The sequence below is a fragment of the Nyctereutes procyonoides genome, unplaced genomic scaffold (assembly GCF_905146905.1).
Source record: "Nyctereutes procyonoides isolate TBG_1078 unplaced genomic scaffold, NYPRO_anot_genome, whole genome shotgun sequence".
In the NCBI taxonomy this organism is placed as follows: Eukaryota; Metazoa; Chordata; class Mammalia; order Carnivora; family Canidae; genus Nyctereutes; species Nyctereutes procyonoides.
In genome coordinates this window covers 486,776-508,858 of record NW_026575112.1, presented here as the reverse complement: position 1 = coordinate 508,858, position 22,083 = coordinate 486,776, and the positions used below count along the sequence as shown (strand labels likewise).

Genomic DNA, 22,083 nt, shown 5'->3' with positions numbered 1-22,083 from the left:
GTTTACCATTCCAGCTCAGTACTTAGCTTCTCGGAAGCTAATGCCTCCAACTGTTTCCTAAGGATAACCACAAAGTTTTTGGATGTTAGGGCTTAGTATTTCATCATATCCAACTTACAAAAAAAGTGTAGAATATAAGCTAAACATGAAGACATAAGTGGAATTTCTCAGTTCAAATGCCATAATACAGTTAATTCTTATTGATGTATTTGACATTAGCTGCCATTAAATCCAAAATGAGAACTTTATTTTTTTAAAGATTTTATTTATTTATGTTTTCTTTTTTCACTCATGGAGTATCCTTTTGGAATAGACTAATAAATAGTACTTGAAGAGACCAGATGCTTTCTAGTTAAAATTTTCTAATTTTATAGGTAAAATAACCAGAAAAGAAAAGTCAACAGCTCAAGTTGCACAGCTAGTTAGGGATTCCAAGTAGTTTTGATAGTGTGGCATGATTCTTCTCAATTGACTCCAATTTTTTTATCATTAACAGGTACCAAGAAATACATACCCATGGCTGATGTTAATTTTACATTGGTTACAGAGTTTATCCTTTTGGGACTGACAGATCGTGCTGAACTGAAAGTTGTCCTCTTTGTGCTTTTCCTGCTGATCTATACCATTTCTTTGGTGGGGAATCTAGGAATGGTCTTTCTAATCCAAATAACTCCCAAACTCCAAACACCCATGTATCATTTCCTTAGCTGCCTGTCATTTGTGGATGCCTGCTATTCATCAGTCTTTGCACCAAAAATGCTGCTGAACTTCTTTGTTGAACGGGAGACAATCTCATTCTCTGCATGCATTGTGCAGTATTTTTTATTTGTGTCACTCCTTACCACTGAGGGCTTCTTGCTTGCGGCAATGGCTTATGACCGCTACATGGCCATTGTGAACCCTTTATTTTACACAGTGGCTATGACTAAAATAGTTTGCATCGGCCTGGTCTTTGGGTCATGTGTAGGAGGCTTAATCAACTCATTGACACACACAATTGGTTTGGTGAAATTGTCTTTCTGTGGGCCAAATATCATCAGTCACTTCTTCTGTGACCTTCCCCCACTATTGAAGTTGTCATGTTCTGACACATCCATGAATGAACTGTTGCTTTTAATCTTCTCTGGAATTATTGCTATGATCACTTTCTTGATTGTGATGATCTCCTATGTCTTCATTGTTGCTGCTATCCTGAGGATCCGCTCAGCAGCAGGTAGACACAAAGCCTTCTCCACCTGTGCTTCACATTTAACGGCTGTGACTTTATTCTATGGCTCTATAAGCTTTAGTTACATTCAACCAAGCTCTCAATATTCCTTAGAACAAGAAAAGGTGGTATCTGTGTTTTATACCCTGGTGATTCCTATGTTAAACCCAATGATTTACAGCCTGAGAAACAAGGAAGTAAAAGATGCTGTAAAAAGAGCTACCGAAATAAAATATTGTCCTTGTTAATTTCACACCATATGTGGTCCAGAAATAGCATACAAAGAAGTTCTCTGGAACAGAATATTTATATAAATTTATTAAAGTTTTGAGACCAAAGGAGTCCTGGAGTTTTTTTTCATGGGAATTTTCTATTTTATAGCAGAAGGAAAAAGCCTAGAAAAATAACAAGGTAAAGGACATATATCTGGTTATGGTTTACAAACTAACTTAAAAACTATAGTAAGATCTAGGCTATTTATCTCTGGACAGCTGAAGTCCCCTTCATTTCTGTATATGCGTAGAAATGAACACATACAAATAGATGCATAAACATACACACAAATAGACAGATACAAACAAGATTGATAAGTAATAAAATATCTCTTATATCAGTCTCTCTATTAAGCACAAAAATAAGTAAAATACTTTTAAAGCAAAAAGGACTGGTACTTGAATTATCCACGAAGCTGGCATATGCATGCTCTGAAATTAGCCTGGATTATTTCTAGCCAGACATTTTTCAAAATAAAAGCAGATTCTCAAAAATAGTCAGAAAAAGACCTTGGGTTCTAGATCGCCTCTGTGATTTCACTCCCAGGGATCAGTCTGAACTATGTCCCTATTTGTGGCCTTCCTTGGTTTCCATTACTATATATGAAACTGAAGGACAGAATGCTACACTTTTACTTCCACTCCACGTGGAAGGGTTAGTAAAACTTAGTGAAAATTTTTGCTGAGGAATTTGCCTTCATGTTTAGAAAGGAGGCCTCCAAGAAAATTAGGGAGTCATTAATAATTATTTCCCTTTTTAAAATATTTTATTTATTCATGAGAGACACACAGAGAGAGAGGGAGAGGCAGAGACACAGGCAGAGGAGAAGCAGGCCCCATGCAGGGAGCCCGAGGTAGAACTCGATCCCGGGTTTCCAGGATCACGCCCTGGGCTGGGGGCGGCGCCTAACCTATTTCCCCCGCCCCCTTTTATTCCATTAAAGATCTTACCAGAATCTTCTTTAGCCATTAAGCAAGAAATTCCCTGAAGGTATTCTAGATAGGAGGAAATCTGTGCTATATATTCCAAATAGAGAAAATATGCAAAGCCATTGTTTGTCCTTTGATTCAAATTATATATACAAGTGTATAATGATGAAATCAGGTCTGTACTGATTGTCCCATAGTGATCTCTTCTCTGCAAATTGCTACAACGTCTCCTATCTGGACAAAACAGTATTATAGAAAATACCATTTACAAATAAAATTATATTTAATTTTTTTAGATTCTTTTAAATACTAAAATAATAAGAGGCAACTAGGCTCAGCAGCACAATGAGAGAGCTGAATACTCTATAAATATTAATATGTGGTTTTACAAGGCAAGCTAGATTAAACTTCTATTTTTTTTTCCTCTCAGTGACAGCCAAACTCATGAGTGAATGGCTCCAATATCTCTGCAGGCAGCAAATTGAAATGTGAATAAAGATAGTAAATTGAAATCTTCATTATGTTAGATATGCATGCAAAGAAATTCATTTAAACATTTACTTTTCAGAATTAAATAATAATACCAACAACAACAACCCCAAGAACATCACATAACATTTGTATGGACCTTTATGGTTTTCCATGATCATTTAATATATTACTTGAATTTGGGTCCCTTAAGGCTACATATATGTGACATTTATGTATAAAAGGCATTCATAAAAGTGAATTTGTATTAAAGTTTTTATTTTCAGAAAAAAATCAAAAAATAAAATAATAATAAGTAAACCTAATTTTGCATCATTCTTCACAATTTTTTCAAAAGCATTCAATATCTCATATCCTAGAGTATCAACACAAGGAATGATATGATATATAAGCCAGATAATTAGAACTCAGAAAAATAAATTAAATTCTGTTACAATACTTACCCCATAAAATAAGGGGCTGGCCAAGATAAAGATAAAATAACAGTTTACTAAGTGGGCATTTATGGAGGAGAGTTATTTTGTGGAACAAAAATACCATATTGGTTTATGTTTAATGATGACCTTTAATTCATCTGAACAAATGAGTTGCTGTATTATTGTATATATAGCAACTATTATATACAGTAACTAGATGGTCAAATAAGAAAAAAGTAATCCCTTTCCTAAATTGTGAGACAAATGAGAGATGTATGGCAGATTTATAGGATGAAGATTTGAAAATGAGTAATATATTCTATATAATGGATAATATGAGTACTACCATATATATACCTCGTCGTGTGTGTGTGTGTGTGTGTGTGTGTGTGTGTGTGTAGAGCCAATGCAACTTGGTTGAACAGATTCCAAATGTCCTTAAATGGTTAATATAATTAGTCAATTAGAAATAAATGAAGACTTCATGAATGAAACATCTGATGCTATTTCTTCAACTTTCATGTAAAATATCAGGAAAAAAAATTGAGAATGAGCTCTTTCAGCTCCAATACATTTACCCATCCATAAAATTGGTTACTGCTCAACATCAACACTTGGAGAAATCAGAATCAGTAGATGTTTACTAAACATAACTTTTATATCTAAATAGGTGTTATTATTACTATTATTATTTTATTTCATGTCTGTAGATTTTGAATTGGTCTAATTCATCAGGGAAATAAGTCACCAGCACTGCTTGGACAAGTTGTGGGTACATTTGCACAGTGGTCATGTTTGTTGTTTATTAAGAAACAAGTTATTTTAATGAATTTATGGTTCCTAAGATTTGAAATTTGGTTTTGTGCTGTGAACACAATAGTGATTACATTGATCCCAGGCTAGTCCTTGGTCAATTGCAGCCTGTGAACAAATTGTAATTCCCAGGATGATAAATATCTAAGAAGCATATTTTCATCATATCAAAACCCTATCAATATAGAACCTGATATCTGATATAGAATCCCCCCTAAAAATGGTCCAATGTTAGTCATCCTTCTTCTATAAAACTAATTAAAATTTTACCAATTAAATATGACCTTTTTTTTTCAATTTAAACAAGACCCATCTCTTTCTTTTGAGCAGGTATCATTCTTAGATACATCTTATGAAGTCTTAAAATTCACATATTCTCACTTTTCATTCTTAGACTGTTCAGATGTTCACTGTTTGCTGAATTAGAATATTATCCTGAATCTAATTTTTCTAGCACTAGATATTTCCTATCTTTCCCACTATTTTTCATGCAATATGGTTTCAAATTCCATCATTATTATGTTCACTCCTTAGTAAATATTGAAAGGCTTTATGGAATAAACAGTAAGAGCAACACAAATTTTTACACCAGACTATCATTATGTTACGATATTGTTCCACCATTTCCTTAAGTCTAAACTCAGATAATTCCTTTAATTATTCTGGGCCACGTATAATGTGAATCATATGGATCAGAATATTTAATTAAATAAAATTGCATAAAGATTAGAGATAATAGTGGTGAAATGCTTCGAACATACTAGGCATTTTTTTTTTTAGGATTTTATTTATTTATTCATGAGACACACAGAGAGAGAGAGAGGCAGAGACACAGGCAGAGGTAGAAGCAGGCTCCATTCAGGGAGCCGGACGTGGGACTCGATCCGGGGACTCCAGGATGACGCCCTGCGCTGAAGGCGGCACTAAACTGCTGAGCCACCTGGGCTGCCCATATTGGGCATTTAACAACAACAGCAACAACAACAACCCAATGAGGATCTTACTTAATATTTGGTTGCCAAAGAAAAAACAACACTGTTGTTAGTAAAATTATTATAACATTCCCTGTGTGTTAGCCTCTTTAACTATTGCTTCACTTTATTTTTTTTTGTTACCTGTATTTTTTTAATTTATAAATTTATTTTTTATTGGTGTTCAATTTGCCAACATATAGCGTAACACCCAGTGCTCATCCCATCAATGTCCCCCTCAGTGCCTGTCACCCAGTCACCCCCACCCCCCACCCACCTCCCCTTCCACCACCCCTAGTTCATTTCCCAGAGTTAGGAGTCTCTAATGTTCTGTCTCCCTTTCTGATATTCCCCACTCATATTTTCTCCTTTCCCCTTTATTCCATTTCACTATCCTTTATATTCCCCAAATGAATGAGACCATACAATGTTTGTCATTGCTTCACTTTAAAATCACTGCAAATCTGTAACACCTTGTTCTTGTATAGCTATTTGTTGGTTTGGCTGCATTTGACCTGTACCACTGACTTATTTATTCTTATTTGCCCCCTCCCCTTTGTTACTAAACATAAATGTCCACCATTTCACTCTGATTTACCACCTTTTATATTTTTCATTCTATCCTTCAAGTAGCAGCCAACCTAGAATTTTTAAAATGTACATTTATGTTCAAAGACCACAGTGACAAAAAATGTTAAACTTAATGTTTATTTTAGTGTCTTAATTGGGTAAATTATCTCTTGTATTAAAAGGCAATCTAGTGCATGAACACACACACTTGAATTCTATCTAGTGATTGATGATTGCTTTCACTTCTTTTGGGTTATCTCAGATTGAAATATATGCATATTTTCCATAATTACTACCAATAATGATGCAAATATATAGAAGCATATGGTCATCAACAAATGTAACTTAGTGCTCTTTAAAACTAAATATATATATATATGATATTATATATAATGTAAATTATAATGATAAACACTGCTGGAGTTCATTTTCACTTATTTAGATGGTTTATTTGCAGAGCCTCATAAAGTGAGACATGAATTTATGTGACAGTTTCCTCTAAAACTGAGAAATGGCCAAATCCATAAATGGCTACAATTTGGTAAGACAGCACTGGGACCTTACCTTTCCCAAATCTCTCTTTGCTCTTTTAATGAAACACAGTATCACAGAATCACTGGGGATTTCATCCTCCAAAGACCCTAAACCAAATATAAACACAAGTCAGGAAACTAAGAGAAAGGTCTAAGCTTCCTCTCAACACCAGGTAGGTGTTATATTTATGTATTCTAACAAAGGAATTATACATGCCTCTCCAGTTTTCAAAAATGGCAACTCTTAATACATGCTATGAATGGAATGTGATGAAAAATCATCTGCTTCAAATCCATTCAAATTACTGAATGAGGTGAAATAGAATTAGATCATTATCACATAAAATAGCTCTCTTAGAATAATTAGTGGGTTCAGGGTTCCTAGGTGTAGGACTCAATTTTTGCTCAGGTCAAGTGTCGGACTCAATTTTTGCTCAGGTCATGATCTCAGGGTGGTGAGATTAAGCCCTGAGTGGGTTCCCTGCTCAGCGGAGAGTCTGCTTGAGATTCTCTGTCCCCTTCTACCCCTTTCACTCATGCTCTCACTGTCTCAAATAAATAAATAAATAAATAAATAAATAAATAAATAAATAAATAAATCTTTTAAAAAAGTATTGAGTTCATCCCCTATTTCATCAGGTAGCTTTATTTAGAGCTACATATAATTATGTAAATTATAGTAGTAAATTTATTTAAAGATATTCTTTAACATTTAAATTTAATTATTACAAGCTGTTAAATTGTGTTAAATCTGAGAGTGGTTATTTTTGGCCCTGTTATCAGAGCTAAATTTTATATTCAAAGAATCTAAACTCAGTTAATTTATCATATATAACTGACTTTACAGTAAAAGAAAAATGGCATGAAAGGCAATCCAGATGAAAATTACTACTTATTAAATGAAAATCAAAGCAATAAAGCTGAAATCAGTGACATAAGGGGGTACTAATCGTCAAAGTAACAAATTGATTTGTTTAAAAACAAAGTCGGGATATCTGGGTGGCTCAGTGGTTGAGCACCTGCCTTCGGCTCAGGACATGATCCTGGAGTCCCAGGATCAAGTCCCACATCGGGCTCCCTGAGAGGAGCCTGCCTCTTCCTCTGCCTGTGTCTCTGCCTCTCTCTCTCTCTCTCTCTCTCTCTCTCTCTCTCTCTCTCGCTCTGGGTCTTTCATGAATAAATAAATAAAATCTTTAAAAAATAAATAAAAAATAAAATAAAAACAAAGTCAAGGGAGGCAAAACTATCTAAACAAAATGAAACAAACAAACAAACAAACAAACAAACAAAACCTAAGATCCAAAAAATTACCTCAGTCAAAAGCCATTTGTCCAGTATGTCAATAGAGAATGCAATTTTTGTTTCACTTGGTTGTTCTACTTTGACTATACAGCAAGCATTTAGGGAGTGTGCCAGACAGTTTTTACATAGTTTCTTATTTATCACAGCTATCTCCTGAGGAAGGTTAACAGATAAAATCGTAGTTAATCTAGAAACTAGGATTTAAGATTGAAATCACAGTTTAATTCAGCAAAAAAACAAAAAGAAATAAATGAACAAAAAAAGACCTCATTCTTCTTTTTTACCTCTGGCATCTCAGTAATGTAGATATGGTCAAAACAGTCTTGTCCCAAGGTTTGCAACATTTGAATTGTTACTCACTTACTTTATATCACTCTGGGAATAAAAACACAGTATCACAGAATCAGATCCAAATCTATGTCATTCTCACTTTTTTTTAAGATTTTATTTATTTATTCATGAGAGACACACACAGAGAGAAAGAGAGAGAGAGAAACAGGCAGAGGCAGAAGCAGGCTCCATGCAGGGAGTCTGATGTGGGACTCGATCCCCGGTCTCCAGGATTGCACCCTAAGCCGAAGGCAGGTGCTAACCGCTGAGCCACTCAGGGATCTCCTCATTCTCACTTTTTATTCACTATCGGGGAAATATTATTGCCAAAGCCTGAATTGTGAAACAGCATATTAATTAATGTTCATGAAAATAGATTCAATTGTCAAATTAATGTGAAGCGTGATCTATATTTATTTCTCTTATTGGAAACTCCCAAAATATAGCAGTGCATTATGTATTCCTATAAATCTTGTGGTAAGGAAAGTTTTCCCTAATAATTATTTAATCAAGTGTTTACCCAATATACCAGCTATCATAATCTTATTTTTCATGTATTCTGAATTATATGAGAAAGCCTAAAATAAACCTAATTTAATAATATATTTCTTGATAAAAATCTGTATCCATGCATCATCTAATGTACCAAAAGTATATGCATAGTCTTTGAAATTAGACTCAAGGCCTTTTGACTGCAGAGATGAAAACATATTAAAGCTTCTTGATTTAATCTTAATGAAAAAAAATATGATATGGACTAATCCAAGCCATTGGGTAATAAATACTCTAGGAAATCAGAAAATGGAATGATAAATATCTGTTGGAATAGCAAAGAGCAACTTCCCAGAACAAATGAGTTTTAACAAATAAGTAATGTTAGGACTAGAAAATGTTTGAATTTTTTTCATCCTCTATTCTAGACATAACTAATTCTCATTTTCCATTTTTAAGGCTAGTCTATAAATCAAATCATGTATATATTGTCTATATATATATAAATCTATATATAAATTATGTAATATGTGTCGTGTATTATCTAAATTAAAAAGATGTCACAGGCAGTAGTTTTGCTACATATCTCATAAATTTACCTGTTAAATATTGAGGCTTTTTTGTTTTTTATTAAGGAATGTATTTCCTAAAAATACAGGGCCCTCGCCTTGTGGTCTGGAATCTGGAGTATACTGTTACCAGGGCCCCATCTCCTAAAGTCTTTCTGTTAAACTTATGAGGCTTTCCAAGAGTTTTGATTCTTCCAGGGTTCTCACCATGCGTAATGTCAGTTTATATCCCCTGATGAGACATTGAGTCAACCAAAGTCTCCTATCAGGTTGACTTCTCACACTTGTGAGAACTGAATTTCCTGTGGACTATGTTGTTAACTAAGACCATGCAGTTTTCTAAAGATGCTAGTAGACTGAATTCATATATCCAGGCCATACTCTGGTTATTTTCATTGTTCTCTTGTTCCCTGCAGATCCCCCTAAAGGGGGGGACACACACATGGCCAACAGAAATGTCAGTGTAGTAACTGAATTCATTCTCCTGGGACTGACCGATAACCCTGACCTGAACACTGCCCTATTCGTGCTGTTTCTCTCAATCTACCTCGTCACAGTGGTGGGCAATGCTTGGATTATCGCAGTAATCTGGGTAAGTGCCCAGCTCCATTCCCCCAAGTACTTTTTCCTTTGCCAGTTGGCTTTCTTGGATTTCTGCTATTCCTCAGTCTTTATTCCTAAGATGTTGGTGAACTACATAGCAGGACAGAAAGCCATCTCCTATCATGGTTGCCTCCTTCAGTATTCCTTCGTCAACATGTTCTTGACCACCGAATGCTTCCTCCTGGCTGCCATGGCCTATGATCGGTATGTCGCCATTTGCTGCCCACTTCACTACAAAGGCCTCATGACCCACACATTCTGTGTCCACTTGGTGACTGCTTGCTACCTAGTAGGTTCTGCTAGCTCACTCACCCACCTGAGCAGCTTGCTCAGCCTGTCTTTCTGTGGGCCCAACGTCATCAACCATTACTTCTGTGACATCCCACTGCTTTTTCAACTGTCCTGTTCTGACACCCAATCTAGTGAAATTTTATTTATTGTCTTCTCTGGCACAACATCGGTGACTACCTTTCTGATAGTGGTTAGTTCTTATCTGGGAATCCTCCTCACTGTCCTGAAGTTACACTCCACAAGGAGCAGATATAAAGCGTTCTCCACATGTGCTTCTCACCTCACAGTAGTGACTCTTTTCTATGGAACAGTGATATTTACTTATCTGGGAAGCAGCTCTAGCTACCCATGGGATAGAGCCAAAGTTTTGTCCATGTTTTATACTCTTTTGCTACCAGTCCTAAATTTCCTGATATACAGTGTGAGAAATAGAGAGGCCAAAGAAGCAATGAAAAGAATTATTTTGAGAAAAGTATTTGCTCAGTGACCATGAATTTTTTTTTAAGGGATGTTTATTGATTCTGCAGGCAGGTGCATTGTTAAATACCTATGAGATTTGTTGGAAGAAAAATGGTATTCATTATTGGCTTTTGGAAACACACAGACATATATTAAATATATTATGCATGTATTTATAATACATATACCTGCAATCATTCTGTCTGGGATGGAAGACATTTCCTCTGTCCTGTTAGGTTTATGGTTTGAGGACCTGTAAACTTCACCAACAAAAGACAGGTTAACAAGTGAATACACAGTTTATTCAAACATAAATAAGATGCACAAAAAAAGTAGCTTGCTCAATAATTGGAGGTGGGGGTGCATATACTTAATTTAGTAGGGGAAAGGCTTCTATGGGAAGAACAAATGTGCTTTTGAGGGAAACAGGAGAAATAAGAAATTTTGTGGTATTTCTTGTTTATACAGAGGCAAGTGGTCTTCTCTGTCTTCTCTCTTGGCAGACAAAACTCTAGGGAGAGAGCAATTATGGGAGACTCATTCTTGGAGGTTCCTGCCTTAGTCAGATAAGAGAAACTCTGCAAAAGCCTCTTTATGATTTGACTGATTCCCAGGCATCTCCAGTTTAAAATAATTTTATGCCACTATGTAATTTGTATCCCTTACATTTGCAAATTATTACTCTGAATCTCTACTAACTCAGTGAAAACCAGTTCCAGAGAGTGCACTCAATCTTCCTTCTTTACAACTCTAGAGGAGCTGATCTATTGTACAGATCAATGGAGTTAAAGACTCACCTTAGACCAGCAAGATCAATGTTTGAGAGGTAGAATTCAAGCAAATACACAGGGAATTCTACTTGTTCCTGTAAAATAGGAGGCCTGTGCATTTTGTATGCCATCTTTGCCTAGAACTTTTACAATTTGAATATTTAACTTAAAAAAAATAATTCCACAAACTCCTTTTTATGACAATTCCATTTCTTTTTTTAATATTTTGTTTATTTATTCATGAGAGAAAGAGAGAGAGAGAGAGAGAGAGAGAGAGAGAGAGAGGCAGAGACATAGGCAGAGGGTGAGGCAGGCTCCATGCCAGGAGCCCGATGTGGGACTCCAGGATCACAGCCTGAGCTGAAGGTGGACGCTTAACTGCTGAGCCACCCAGGCATCCTGGAAGTTCCATTTTTGCCAGTTGATTATTATTCTTTTTCTTTTTTTTTAAGTAGGCACCACTCCCAACATAGAGCTTGAATTCAATACCCTGAGATCTAGAGTTGCATGTTTAATTGCCTGAGCCAACCAGCCACACTCACTGTCAAGGTTTAAAAGAAATACCAAAATGGAAATGCAAAGGTATCCTGTCATACCAGAGTACAAGGGGATTCACTTAAAATTGGCCCTTAGGAAACTTCCATAAAACAGTACAGCTACTTGAAAAAATGCCAATAGTTTTTTTAAACAAATGACTATTAGAACTCTATGTTGTTTATTTTCAACATTCCATATAGTATTTATTGTTCTGCTTACTCAGATATGCATCAGGAACTCTGTATCATTGTTATCACCACAATTGTCAAGAAAGAAAGCATAGCCTTGGCTAATGGCACTTTTGTAATATGTAGTAAACAGCAGCTTTGAGTTTGTAAAAAGAATGTTTTTCAAATGGAATGATATTTAGCTCATAGCAATAAATCTTTGCTGTTAAAAATCTATAAGTCTATGGAACTTTTTTCTCATTGCCTGACAATTTACTTTAGGTAAATATGTAATATGATTTTTTATTTTCAAAAAATATCCTTTTTATTTAAATTCAATTAGCTAACATATAGTACGTTATTAGTTTCAGATGTAGTGTTCAATAATTTGTCAGTTGGATATAGCACCCAGTGCTCATCACATCTCATGACCATCATCCACTACCCCCCTCCCCCACCTTCTCTCCAATAACCCTCAGTTTGTTTGTCTCCTTCTCTGATGACTTCCCACTCAGTTTTCCCTCCCTTTTAAAGCAAATTTAATCTTACTGTTTCTATATAGTTCATATTTTCTTCCAGAATAGTCTCATTGTCAAATGTTTTAATATAACAGCTGTTCAGTAATCACTATTATTGTCATAGCCAAACTTCCAAAACCAAAACTATCACCTAATAATGGGGATTTTAGGCAATGTCAAGCACTTTTCCAGATATCTCATAATCACAGACTATAATTTATTTCTATGTTGGGATTACTAAAGTATTCATCTCCTGATGTTATATACTTAGGTTTTTGTTTTGCAAGGAAATTTATATAATGATGATAAAGTCTGTATTAAATATTTTTCTAATTGTTTTCATCTCACAGATTTTTTATATAAATTAATTTTTATTGGTGTTCAATTTACCAACATACAGAATAACACCCAGTGCTCATCCCGTCAAGTGTACCCCTCAGTGCCCGTCACCCATTCACCCCCACCCCCTGCCCTCCTCCCCCTCCACCACCCCTAGTTCATTTCCCAGAGTTAGAAGTCTTTATGTTCTGTCTCCCTTTCTGATATTTCTCACACATTTCTTCTCCCTTCCCTTATATTCCCTTTCACTATTATTCATATTCCCCAAATGAATGAGAACATACACTGTTTGTCCTCCGGTTACTGTGGCCAAGTTCAAAAAGGGTGTTGCCTGAGTTCTCCTCTGGGATTTTGATGGAATCTTGTCTCACATTTAGATCTTTCATCTATTTTGAGTTTATCTTTGTGTATGGTGCAAGAGAGTGGTCCAGTTTCATTCTTCTGCATGTGGATGTCCAATTTTCCCAGCACCATTTATTGAAGAGACTGTCTTTCTTCCAGTGGATCGTCTTTCCTCCTTTATCGTATATTAGTTGACCATAAAGTTCAGGGTCCACTTCTGGGTTCTCTATTCTGTTCCATTGATCTATATGTCTGTTTTTGTGCCAGTACCACACTGTCTTGATGAACACAGCTTTGTAGTACAACCTGAAATCTGGCATTGTGATGCCCCCAGATATGGTTTTCTTTTTTAAAATTCCCCTGGCTGTTCGGGGTCTTTTCTGATTCCACACAAATCTTAAAATAACTTGTTCTAAGTCTCTGAAGAAAGTCCATGGTATTTTGATAGGGATTGCATTATACGTGTAAATTGCCCTGGGTAAAATTGACATTTTCACAATATTAATTCTGCCAATCCATGAGCGTGGAATATTTTTCCATCTCTTTGTGTCTTCCTCAATTTCTTTCAGAAGTGTTCTATAGTTTTTAGGATATATTTTGAGAACCATTTGAATGGTAAATGGTTCTCCAACCTTTTATTTTCAGGTTGTAGGTGTCTTTCTGTCTAAAATGAGTCTCTTGTAGACAGCAAATAGGTGGGTCCTGTTTTTTTATCCAGTCTGAAACCCTGCGCCTTTTGATGGGGTCATTAAGCCCATTCACGTTCAGAGTTACTATTGACAGATATGAGTTTTGTGTCATCATGATATCTATTTAGTCCTTGTTTTTGTGGATTGTTCCACTGAACTTCTTCTTAAAGGGGAGTTTTAAGAGTCCCCCTTAAAATTTCTTGCAGAGCTGGTTTGGAGGTCACATATTCTTTCAGTTCCTGCCTGTCTTGGAAGCTCTTTATCTCTCCTTCCATTTTGAATGAGAGCCTTGCTGGATAAAGTATTCTTGGTTGCATGTTCTTCTCATTTAGGACCCTGAATATATCCTGCCAGCCCTTTCTGGCCTGCCAGGTCTCTGTGGAGAGGTCTGCTGTTACCCTAATATTCCTCCCCATGAAAGTCAGGGACTTCTTGTCTCTTGCTGCTTTAAGGATCTTCTCTTTATCTTTGGAATTTGCAAGCTTCACTATTAGATGTCGAGGTGTTGAACGGTTTTTATTGATTTTAGGGGGGGATCTCTCTATTTCCTGGATCTGAATGCCTGTTTCCCTTCCCAGATTGGGAAAGTTTTCAGCTAGGATTTGTTCAAATACATATTCTGGCCCTCTGTCCCTTTCGGCGCCCTCGGGAACCCCAATTAAATGTAGGTTTTTCTTCCTTAGAGTGTCATTTATTTGCCTTAATCTGTCTTCATGGTCCTTAATTGATTGTCTCTTTTTTCCTCAGTTTCCCTCTTTGCCATTAACTTGTCTTCTATGTCACTCACTCGTTCTTCCACCTCGTTAACCCTCGTCGTTAGGACTTCTAGTTTGGATTGCATCTCATTCAATTGATTTTTAATTTCTGCCTGATTGGATCTAAATTCTGCAGTCATGAAGTCTCGTGAGGCCTTAATGCTTTTTTCTAGAGCCACCAGTAGCTGTAGAATGGTGCTTCTGAATTGGCTTTCTGACATTGAAGTGTAATCCAGATTTTGTAACTCTGTGGGAGAGAGGGCTGTTTCTGATTCTTTCTTTTGAGGTGAGGTTTTCCTTCTGGTCATTTTGCTCAGTGCAGAGTGGCCAAAAACAAGATGTATTGGAACACGGGGGAGTATCACTGGTCCGTCCAGCTGGTCTTCTGGGGGAGGGGCCTGCTGTGCTGATTCTCAGGTGTTAGCACTTGGGGGAGCTGCTCTGCCCCTGCCTGCTGCAGGGCTCAGCGGGGGTTGTTTACCCCGTGGGGCCCCAGGAGGAACAGCCGCAGTTGCTATGGCAACTCTGGAAGCCTGGATTCAGCCTCCGCAGGAACTACGGGGCTCGGGGCTCTCGGTTCTCCGTCCGCAGGGCCTGGAGGCTCCGGGGCGGGGCCGCTGATCTGCTCAGCTCGGGGCAGGAGCGTCCTCGCTGTCCTGGGCCCTCCCGGCCTCTGCCTGTCCCGGGGGAGGCCGGATCCTGGGCTGTGTCCCGGCGCCCTGTGCTCCGGGGCCTGCGCTGGTGGATTCGCGCTCCCGCCCCGCAGCCCCCTCCGCGGAGCCGCCGCCCGAGCCCCTCCGAGCTGCTCCGGCCCCGCCGTGCGCGCTGCAGCCCTTAGGGAGCTCGGCGCACTCTCCCGGGGCGCAGGTGTCTGTTAGTGTCCCCGGGAGCCCGAGGGCATCCCCGCCCTCCTGGGTCCTGCTCCAACTCCCTGCGAGCCCCTTTCCGCCGCCCGGGAAGGTTGGTGCAGCTCCTGCTCCTCCGGGACGGGGCTCTCCTGTCCTGGGGACACTCGCCCCGGCCTCAGCCCGGCTCCTCGCGGGGCCCCTCCCCCTCGGAGGCCTTTTGTTTCTTTATTTCTTTTTCCCCGTCTTCCTACCTTGATAGAAGCGCGAACTCTTCTCACTGTAGCGTTCCAGCTGGTCTCTCTTTACATCTCAGGCCGAATTCGTAGATTTTCAGGATGGTTTGAAGGTTATCTAGGTAATTTGGTGGGGACAGGTGACTCGGGGACCCTACTCTTCCGCCATCTTGCCCCTCCTCCTCTCACAGATTTTTGATAATGAAATTATTTGGTAAAATACATAGAAACAATTTATTTTGGTACTTTGCTAAATTACTTTCCAAATAAAATGTAATTCTTTCATCAATATAATTATATTTATTTAAAATTTTAGTTATTATAGCCTCACAGAAATAAATAATAAGTGTACTGTGGGATAAAGTCTCATAAATGAGGGAAGTCAAACCCCATACGTTAAAATTAATGAAGATACAATGAATGATTATGCTCTTCTTTCCCCAAATTATCAATTGATTTCATGAGAAGCAATTTGAGGACATATTTCCTCTGTTCTTATTACTAAAAAACAGGAATGTGAGCATGGTCATTGGGCCAAAATCAAGAAAACTGAAGCATATTAAATCAAATGGATGGGGTGAAATAAAAAGATTTTGCCATTTTGAAATATTGTACAATTATAGATAGAAACGTTGTTTAGGGATGCCATTAAAACCTCAAATAAGCCAACTGTACTTAAATATTTCTTACAAAGGTTATAAATTGGTAGAGTGAATTTTCTTAATAGTTTCAGATAGATATATGAAAGAACAACCAAAATTAACTTCTCCCATCTGGTGAGACCTTAGTTATATACAAAGATGGTTATTCCAACAATCAGTAAATGACCTTAACCAAGCAAAGTTTTCCCTGAAGTTTGCTTCATCTACTTCTGCACTTTGTGATGATCTTGTTTCTGGTTATATGTTTTAAAAATAAAATCAGTAATTTAATGTAATTCTATGGCATGTGAGTGAATATAGTCTCTTTCTTTATATCTGTAGCCAACCTGAATATATGTTTGATTTTGTTGTTTTTAAAAGCCTCTGTTAGCTGTGCAATGCTGATAATAGTATACATCTATATCTATAGATATCTAAAGGTGTCTATATATCAAGCTATTTATATATAGAAAGAAAGAAAGAAAGAAAGAAAGAAAGAAAAGAAAGAAAAAGAAAGAAAGAAGGAAAGTTTGTATGATAAAATTAAGGTATTTAAAGTGTTTGGTTATACTTTAATCCACAGGGGTCAGGCAATCCTGAATTAATATATGTAGGTGTGAATATTACATATTTCAATGTTTTAATTTGCTTAAGTTCTATTGCAGGGGAAAGCCACAGGGCTATAAAAACATATCATGTCAGTGGATATGGAAGTGAAAAGGTCAAGGGACATATTATAATTGCCTTATTATTGAATAAATGTCATTAAAAGTGATTAAATATGTTTTATAGGGTTTGGAGGAATATAATTATAAAATTTTAAAAGGTTTTGAACTTTTGATTTTCCAATGCATTTGAAAATCAAAGAAATGTATCTTTAACACTGCCTTGACTTCCTAGAAGCTGTGTGGAAATATAATTCAAACAGGAATAATGAGGCTTTGCAATATATATCTTGAGATCAAGTGAGATGCATAGAGAATAAAGATTGCTTGAAGGATTCAAGCCACAAGTGGACAACAATTTGGTGACAATTTGTAAGGAGCAGTTTGAGCATCATAAGGATGTTATGTATATTGGCTTAAAAGTGTCATTTCAACAGTTAGGTATTGTGCTGATGGGTGTTACATAGTTTACAACTTATGAATGTCAAAGAGGTGAATATGGCCTCTTTTTTTGACACCATGTTCTTTTTTCAGAATCACAGAAATTTATAATTGAATGGGACATTATAATCTGTACTTCTGGTGAGAAAATCATGTACTGAAGAGAAGGAAATGCAACTATATGCATTTGGGCTCATTATTCGGTGGTTAATTAGTGGCAGTCTGAATTTCAGTCCTCTTCTCTTATAACTGCACATGATGTTACAGAACAACTTGTTTTGCAAACTAATTAAGATAACTAAAAAAGTCTAAGTGAGAAATACATTCATACTTTTTTAGACATCTGAGCATTTTATAGCTCACCAAAGAAATAGGTCTTTCTGTGGATGTCCTTCAAATTTCTAAAACCCAGCATTTTAAAGAAATCTCACCACTGTCCCTGCACCTAATTTATATTCTTATATTATTTTTTTCTGTATAAAAGTATTTATGTAAATTAAATCACACCAGCCAAATACCTAGCAACTCAACCTAGATTCTATCCTACTTTATTCAAATATTTATTGTATTAGATATTATTGGCTCTGGCTCCCAAATACCCTTAAAATAAGTTTCTTTTTCTTCATTAATTATCAGTGTTGCTGTCTCAGTTCAGGCCCTATGTTCTTGAACACTTACTATTGAAATAGTCTTCTGACTTCTTCCATTGCTTCCTTTCCCTGCAATGTGTCTCTCTTCTTATCTCAGAAAAAGGTTTTGGTCATAATTCTTTCCTCAATGCCACATATGCTCTCTCATTTTAATAAGAAGTCCAAATGTCTTGGACCATTTATACTTATCTTTAATCATTCTCAAGGGCCAAGAGCAAGAATTCCCATCATTGTAACAATTTTCTTGATAACATCCTTGAAAAATTTGATTTCCCCATTGTTCTATCATTGCACAATGTATTGTAACAATGGATTGTAAAATTTTGTTTTTACTTTTCATTCCTCCTCTGAACTATTTAGTCCTATAAGGAAAAGACTCATTCTTATTCAACTTCATGGTTTCAGGATTACTGGGCTAGGGATTATCACATAGCAGGTGCGTAATACTTGTTTAATAAATCAGTGAGTTAAGTATTTTAAACAGTGTTGTATTTTTTTTTACCTGTGATGTAATAGCATATTAGATATTGAGGAGTAAATAAAGATAAATTTTAAATTAAGAGGTTTTCCATCTAGTACAGTTTATTAAAAAATTCAGCCACTTATAGAAGTCAAATTTTCAATAATATTTGAAGTGATGGTCATATAAATAGTAAACAAAGATATAAGGAAATATTGCTAATGAATAGTAATAAATACCTGGAAGAATAACCTTTGATTTATTGAGTTTTATTATATATGGAGCTTGGTAAGATGTAAATGGTCAATAGAGGCAAGGTTATGATGACACTGATGATCTGGGACAATCTTCATGGAAATTAAAATTTGTCAGGAATGTGTCCCACTAATATGTAACAAAAAGACATAAGTGTGGCCCCAAAATAATGCTTCTGGCTATTTAACTAATGGAAACAAATTAAGGTTTATTCTGAATTACTTTTTAAAAAAGAGAGAGAGAAATCAGGATGAACATAAGTGTCCAATGGTGGAGAAAACAGTTTAATAAACATAGGCGTATAAATATAATAGATAATTGCAACCTTATTTATATTAATACATGAAACAAACATCGATTGAATACCTAGTGTATCCTCAATATTATATAGGATATCTTGTATATAATATTTAATTTCATCTTCACAAACACATGAGGCAGAAGTGACTAATGTCATTTGGCAGACATGGATGCTGAGAATTAAAGAGATTAAGAAATGTTTGCAGGGCCATAAAGGTAGTAAGTGGTATTTCAAGACATAAACTCAGAATTATGGTTCCTAAATTTTAACATTTTAAACTATAGCACAGAGTCTTCATTTGAAAAGTTATAATTATAAAGTATGTGTCACATAAAGGAAAAATATGGATGCACACGTATAAATAGACTATGTAGTCCAGATTCTGATTTCCAAATACCATCTTCCCATAAAAGATGGCAAAGCTCCTTGGAGAAGTAGTTGTTTTGAGAGCTGAGTCCAGGAAAGTATGAGATAAGCCTGGAGCTTATTGTGCTGCCAGAATGTAAGAGGTGGAAAAAAAAAAAAAAAAGACAAGAGCAATACCAAAGAGCCAAGCATACAGGCACAAATTCATTGGTGGTTTCATTAGCAGACCTAGAACAATTTGAGCAACAAAATAAATGATGGTATTGTTGGATAACCTAAAGAAAAAGCAATTACAGTGAGTACATGCTCGTATAATTAGCTAACTAAATAAATACACAGAGAAGATAAAACAATTCTTCCTTACAGAATAATTTCAATTAAAATTAAAAGGCCCTTTCATGAAGGTGGCATGGAAGGTGAAGAAGGAAGACCCTGGCTCCTCCCAAAGCTGAAGCCAAAGCAGAGGTTTTGAAGGCCAAGAAAATGGTGCTAACAAGCGTCCATGGTCACAGTAAAAAAAGAAGATCTGCACATCACCTACCTTCCCATAGCCCAAGACACTGCTCTCTGAAGGCAGCCCAAATATTCTCCAAAGAGCATCCCTAAGAGAAGCAGTCTTGACCACTGTGTCATCAAGTTCCCCCTGATTACCTAGTTAGCCATGAAGAAAATAGAACACAGCAGTGTGCTAGTGTTCGTTGTGGATGTCAAGGCCAACAAGTACCAGATCAAACAGGCTGTGAAGAAACTCTATGACACTGATGTGGCCAAAGTCAACACCCTGCTCAGGCCTGATGGAGAGAAGGCATATGATCCACTGGCTCTTTGGAGATGATAGTATGAATGTTGCCAACAAAATTGGGATCATCTAAACTGAGTCCAGCAGGCTAGATCTAAATCTAAATCTAAATCTAAATCTTTTCACCAAAATAAAAAAATAAATTTGGAAAAAAATGGGGAAATGGAAATTTGCTACAAATCAACAGAGTAATAATTGGTAGAAGGAACATATCAATGGATGCCCAAAAGAATAAATGGAATATTTACATAGTCTGAAGTACCTTCCCCAAGTATGTATAAATTACAAAGAAAAGTCCTAACTTTATAGTCAAAAAGTCTGGCAGACACCACGTCAAGTAAGTGATCAAGTTTAAATCATTAGTAATATCACTTATTGACATCCTGTATCCCTGGAGAAGATGAAAGGGCAAACATATCACGTCTCTGTCACTTTTCCTGTAATGAATGACCTCAATTTAAGCACAAGAAAAATATCAGGTAATCTTTAATTGAGGGACATTCTACAAAATGCTTGATGAGAAACCTTTTTTTTTAAGATTTTATTTATTCATGATACACACACACACACACACACACAGAGGCATATACATAGGCAGAGGGAAAAGCAGGCTCCATGGAGGGAGCCTGATGTGGGACTCGAACCCAGAACTATGGGATCACGCCCTGAGCCAAAGGCAGATGCTTAACCACTGAGCCACCCAGACATCCCACTTGGTGAATAATCTTGACAAGTATCATGTTAGAAAGGGAAAGAAAATGGGACAGTCACAGTTAATAGGAGACCAGGGAGAAATGACATGAATGCCAGCATGCTGTTCTGGATTGGATCCTGGAATAGAAAAAAAAGGCCTTTATGGAAAAACTGGTAAAACTAGAAAAAAATGGAGTTTAGTTAATATTATTGATTCAATGGAAATTTTTAAGTGTCAATAATTGTACTGTGATTAAGTAAGATATTAACACTAACTTGTGTAAACTCAAAACTGTAAACCTAAAAATATCTAAGCAAAATATTAAATATAGCTGATTAACCACTAGAACTCAAAATGGGTTAATAAGAAAATGTGAATTCAACTGAACTGATATTTATTGAATGTCCCTGATCCTATACCATGGTCAACCATATTCCTTACACTAATTATGCACTGGCAACCTCTATACCTATACCTTTAGGCTCACCAAATATCAAACTATCAAAGAACTGAGCCAAATTTTGAATCTTGAAAGAAGCAATTAACTCTAAGTAATGTGAAAGTAGATACTATATCATTCTCATCTTTGCAATCTGACACAAAATGTAATATACATACACCTCAGAGATATTGCATGTTTGGTTCTAGATCACTACAATAAAGTGAGTCAAATGAATTTTTTGGTTTTAAAAGATATATTTGCATTATGCTATAGTCTATTATTAAGTGTTTAATAACATTATGTCTAAAAAAATGCTCACACTTTAATTTAAAAGTGCTTTGGAAAAATTAGAGAGGGTGACGAAACACGAGAGTCTCCTAACTCTTGGAAACAAACAAGGGGTAGTGGAAGGGGAGACGTGTGAGGGGTGGGGTGACGGGGTGGCTGGGTGACAGGCACTGAGGAGGGCGCTTGATGGGATGAGCACTGAGTGTTATACTATATGTTGGTAAATCAAACTTCAATAAAAATATTTTAAAAAGTGCTTTATTGATAAAAATGTTAACCGTCATCTGAGCTTTCAGTGAGTTATAATTTTTTGTACTAGTGGAGGATCTTATGTCAGTGTTGGTGGTTGCTAACTGATCAAGGTGGTGGTGGCTGACGATTGGGGTGGCTGATGCAATTTTTTAAAACATGATGAAAATGAAGTTTGCTGCATCAACAGATTCTTCCTTTCACAAATAATTTCTGTGTAGCATGTAATTGATTATTTTGCATAGCATTTCACTCACAGTAAAACTTCATTAAAATTGGAATCAATTCTCCCAAACTCTCTCATTGTTTTATCAACTAGGTGTATGTAATATTCTAAGCCCTTTATCATTTCAACAGTCTTTATGGCTTTTGCAACAGAAAGAGTAG

General features: G+C 36.4%; 2 protein-coding genes across 2 annotated transcripts; both read left to right on the top strand.

Annotated features, from left to right (window-relative positions):
- Positions 1 to 441: 441 nt before the first annotated feature.
- On the top strand, positions 442 to 1,455 carry LOC129514881 (olfactory receptor 1052-like). The gene has a single exon (XM_055333574.1). It carries the CDS (start codon positions 517 to 519, stop codon positions 1,453 to 1,455), a length of 939 nt encoding a protein of 312 aa, XP_055189549.1. The 5' UTR covers positions 442 to 516.
- Positions 1,456 to 9,336: 7,881 nt separating this feature from the next.
- Positions 9,337 to 10,275, top strand: LOC129514923 (olfactory receptor 1052-like). The gene has a single exon (XM_055333613.1). The coding sequence runs from the start codon at positions 9,337 to 9,339 to the stop codon at positions 10,273 to 10,275; it is 939 nt and encodes a 312-aa protein (XP_055189588.1).
- The last annotated feature ends 11,808 nt before the right edge of the window (positions 10,276 to 22,083 follow it).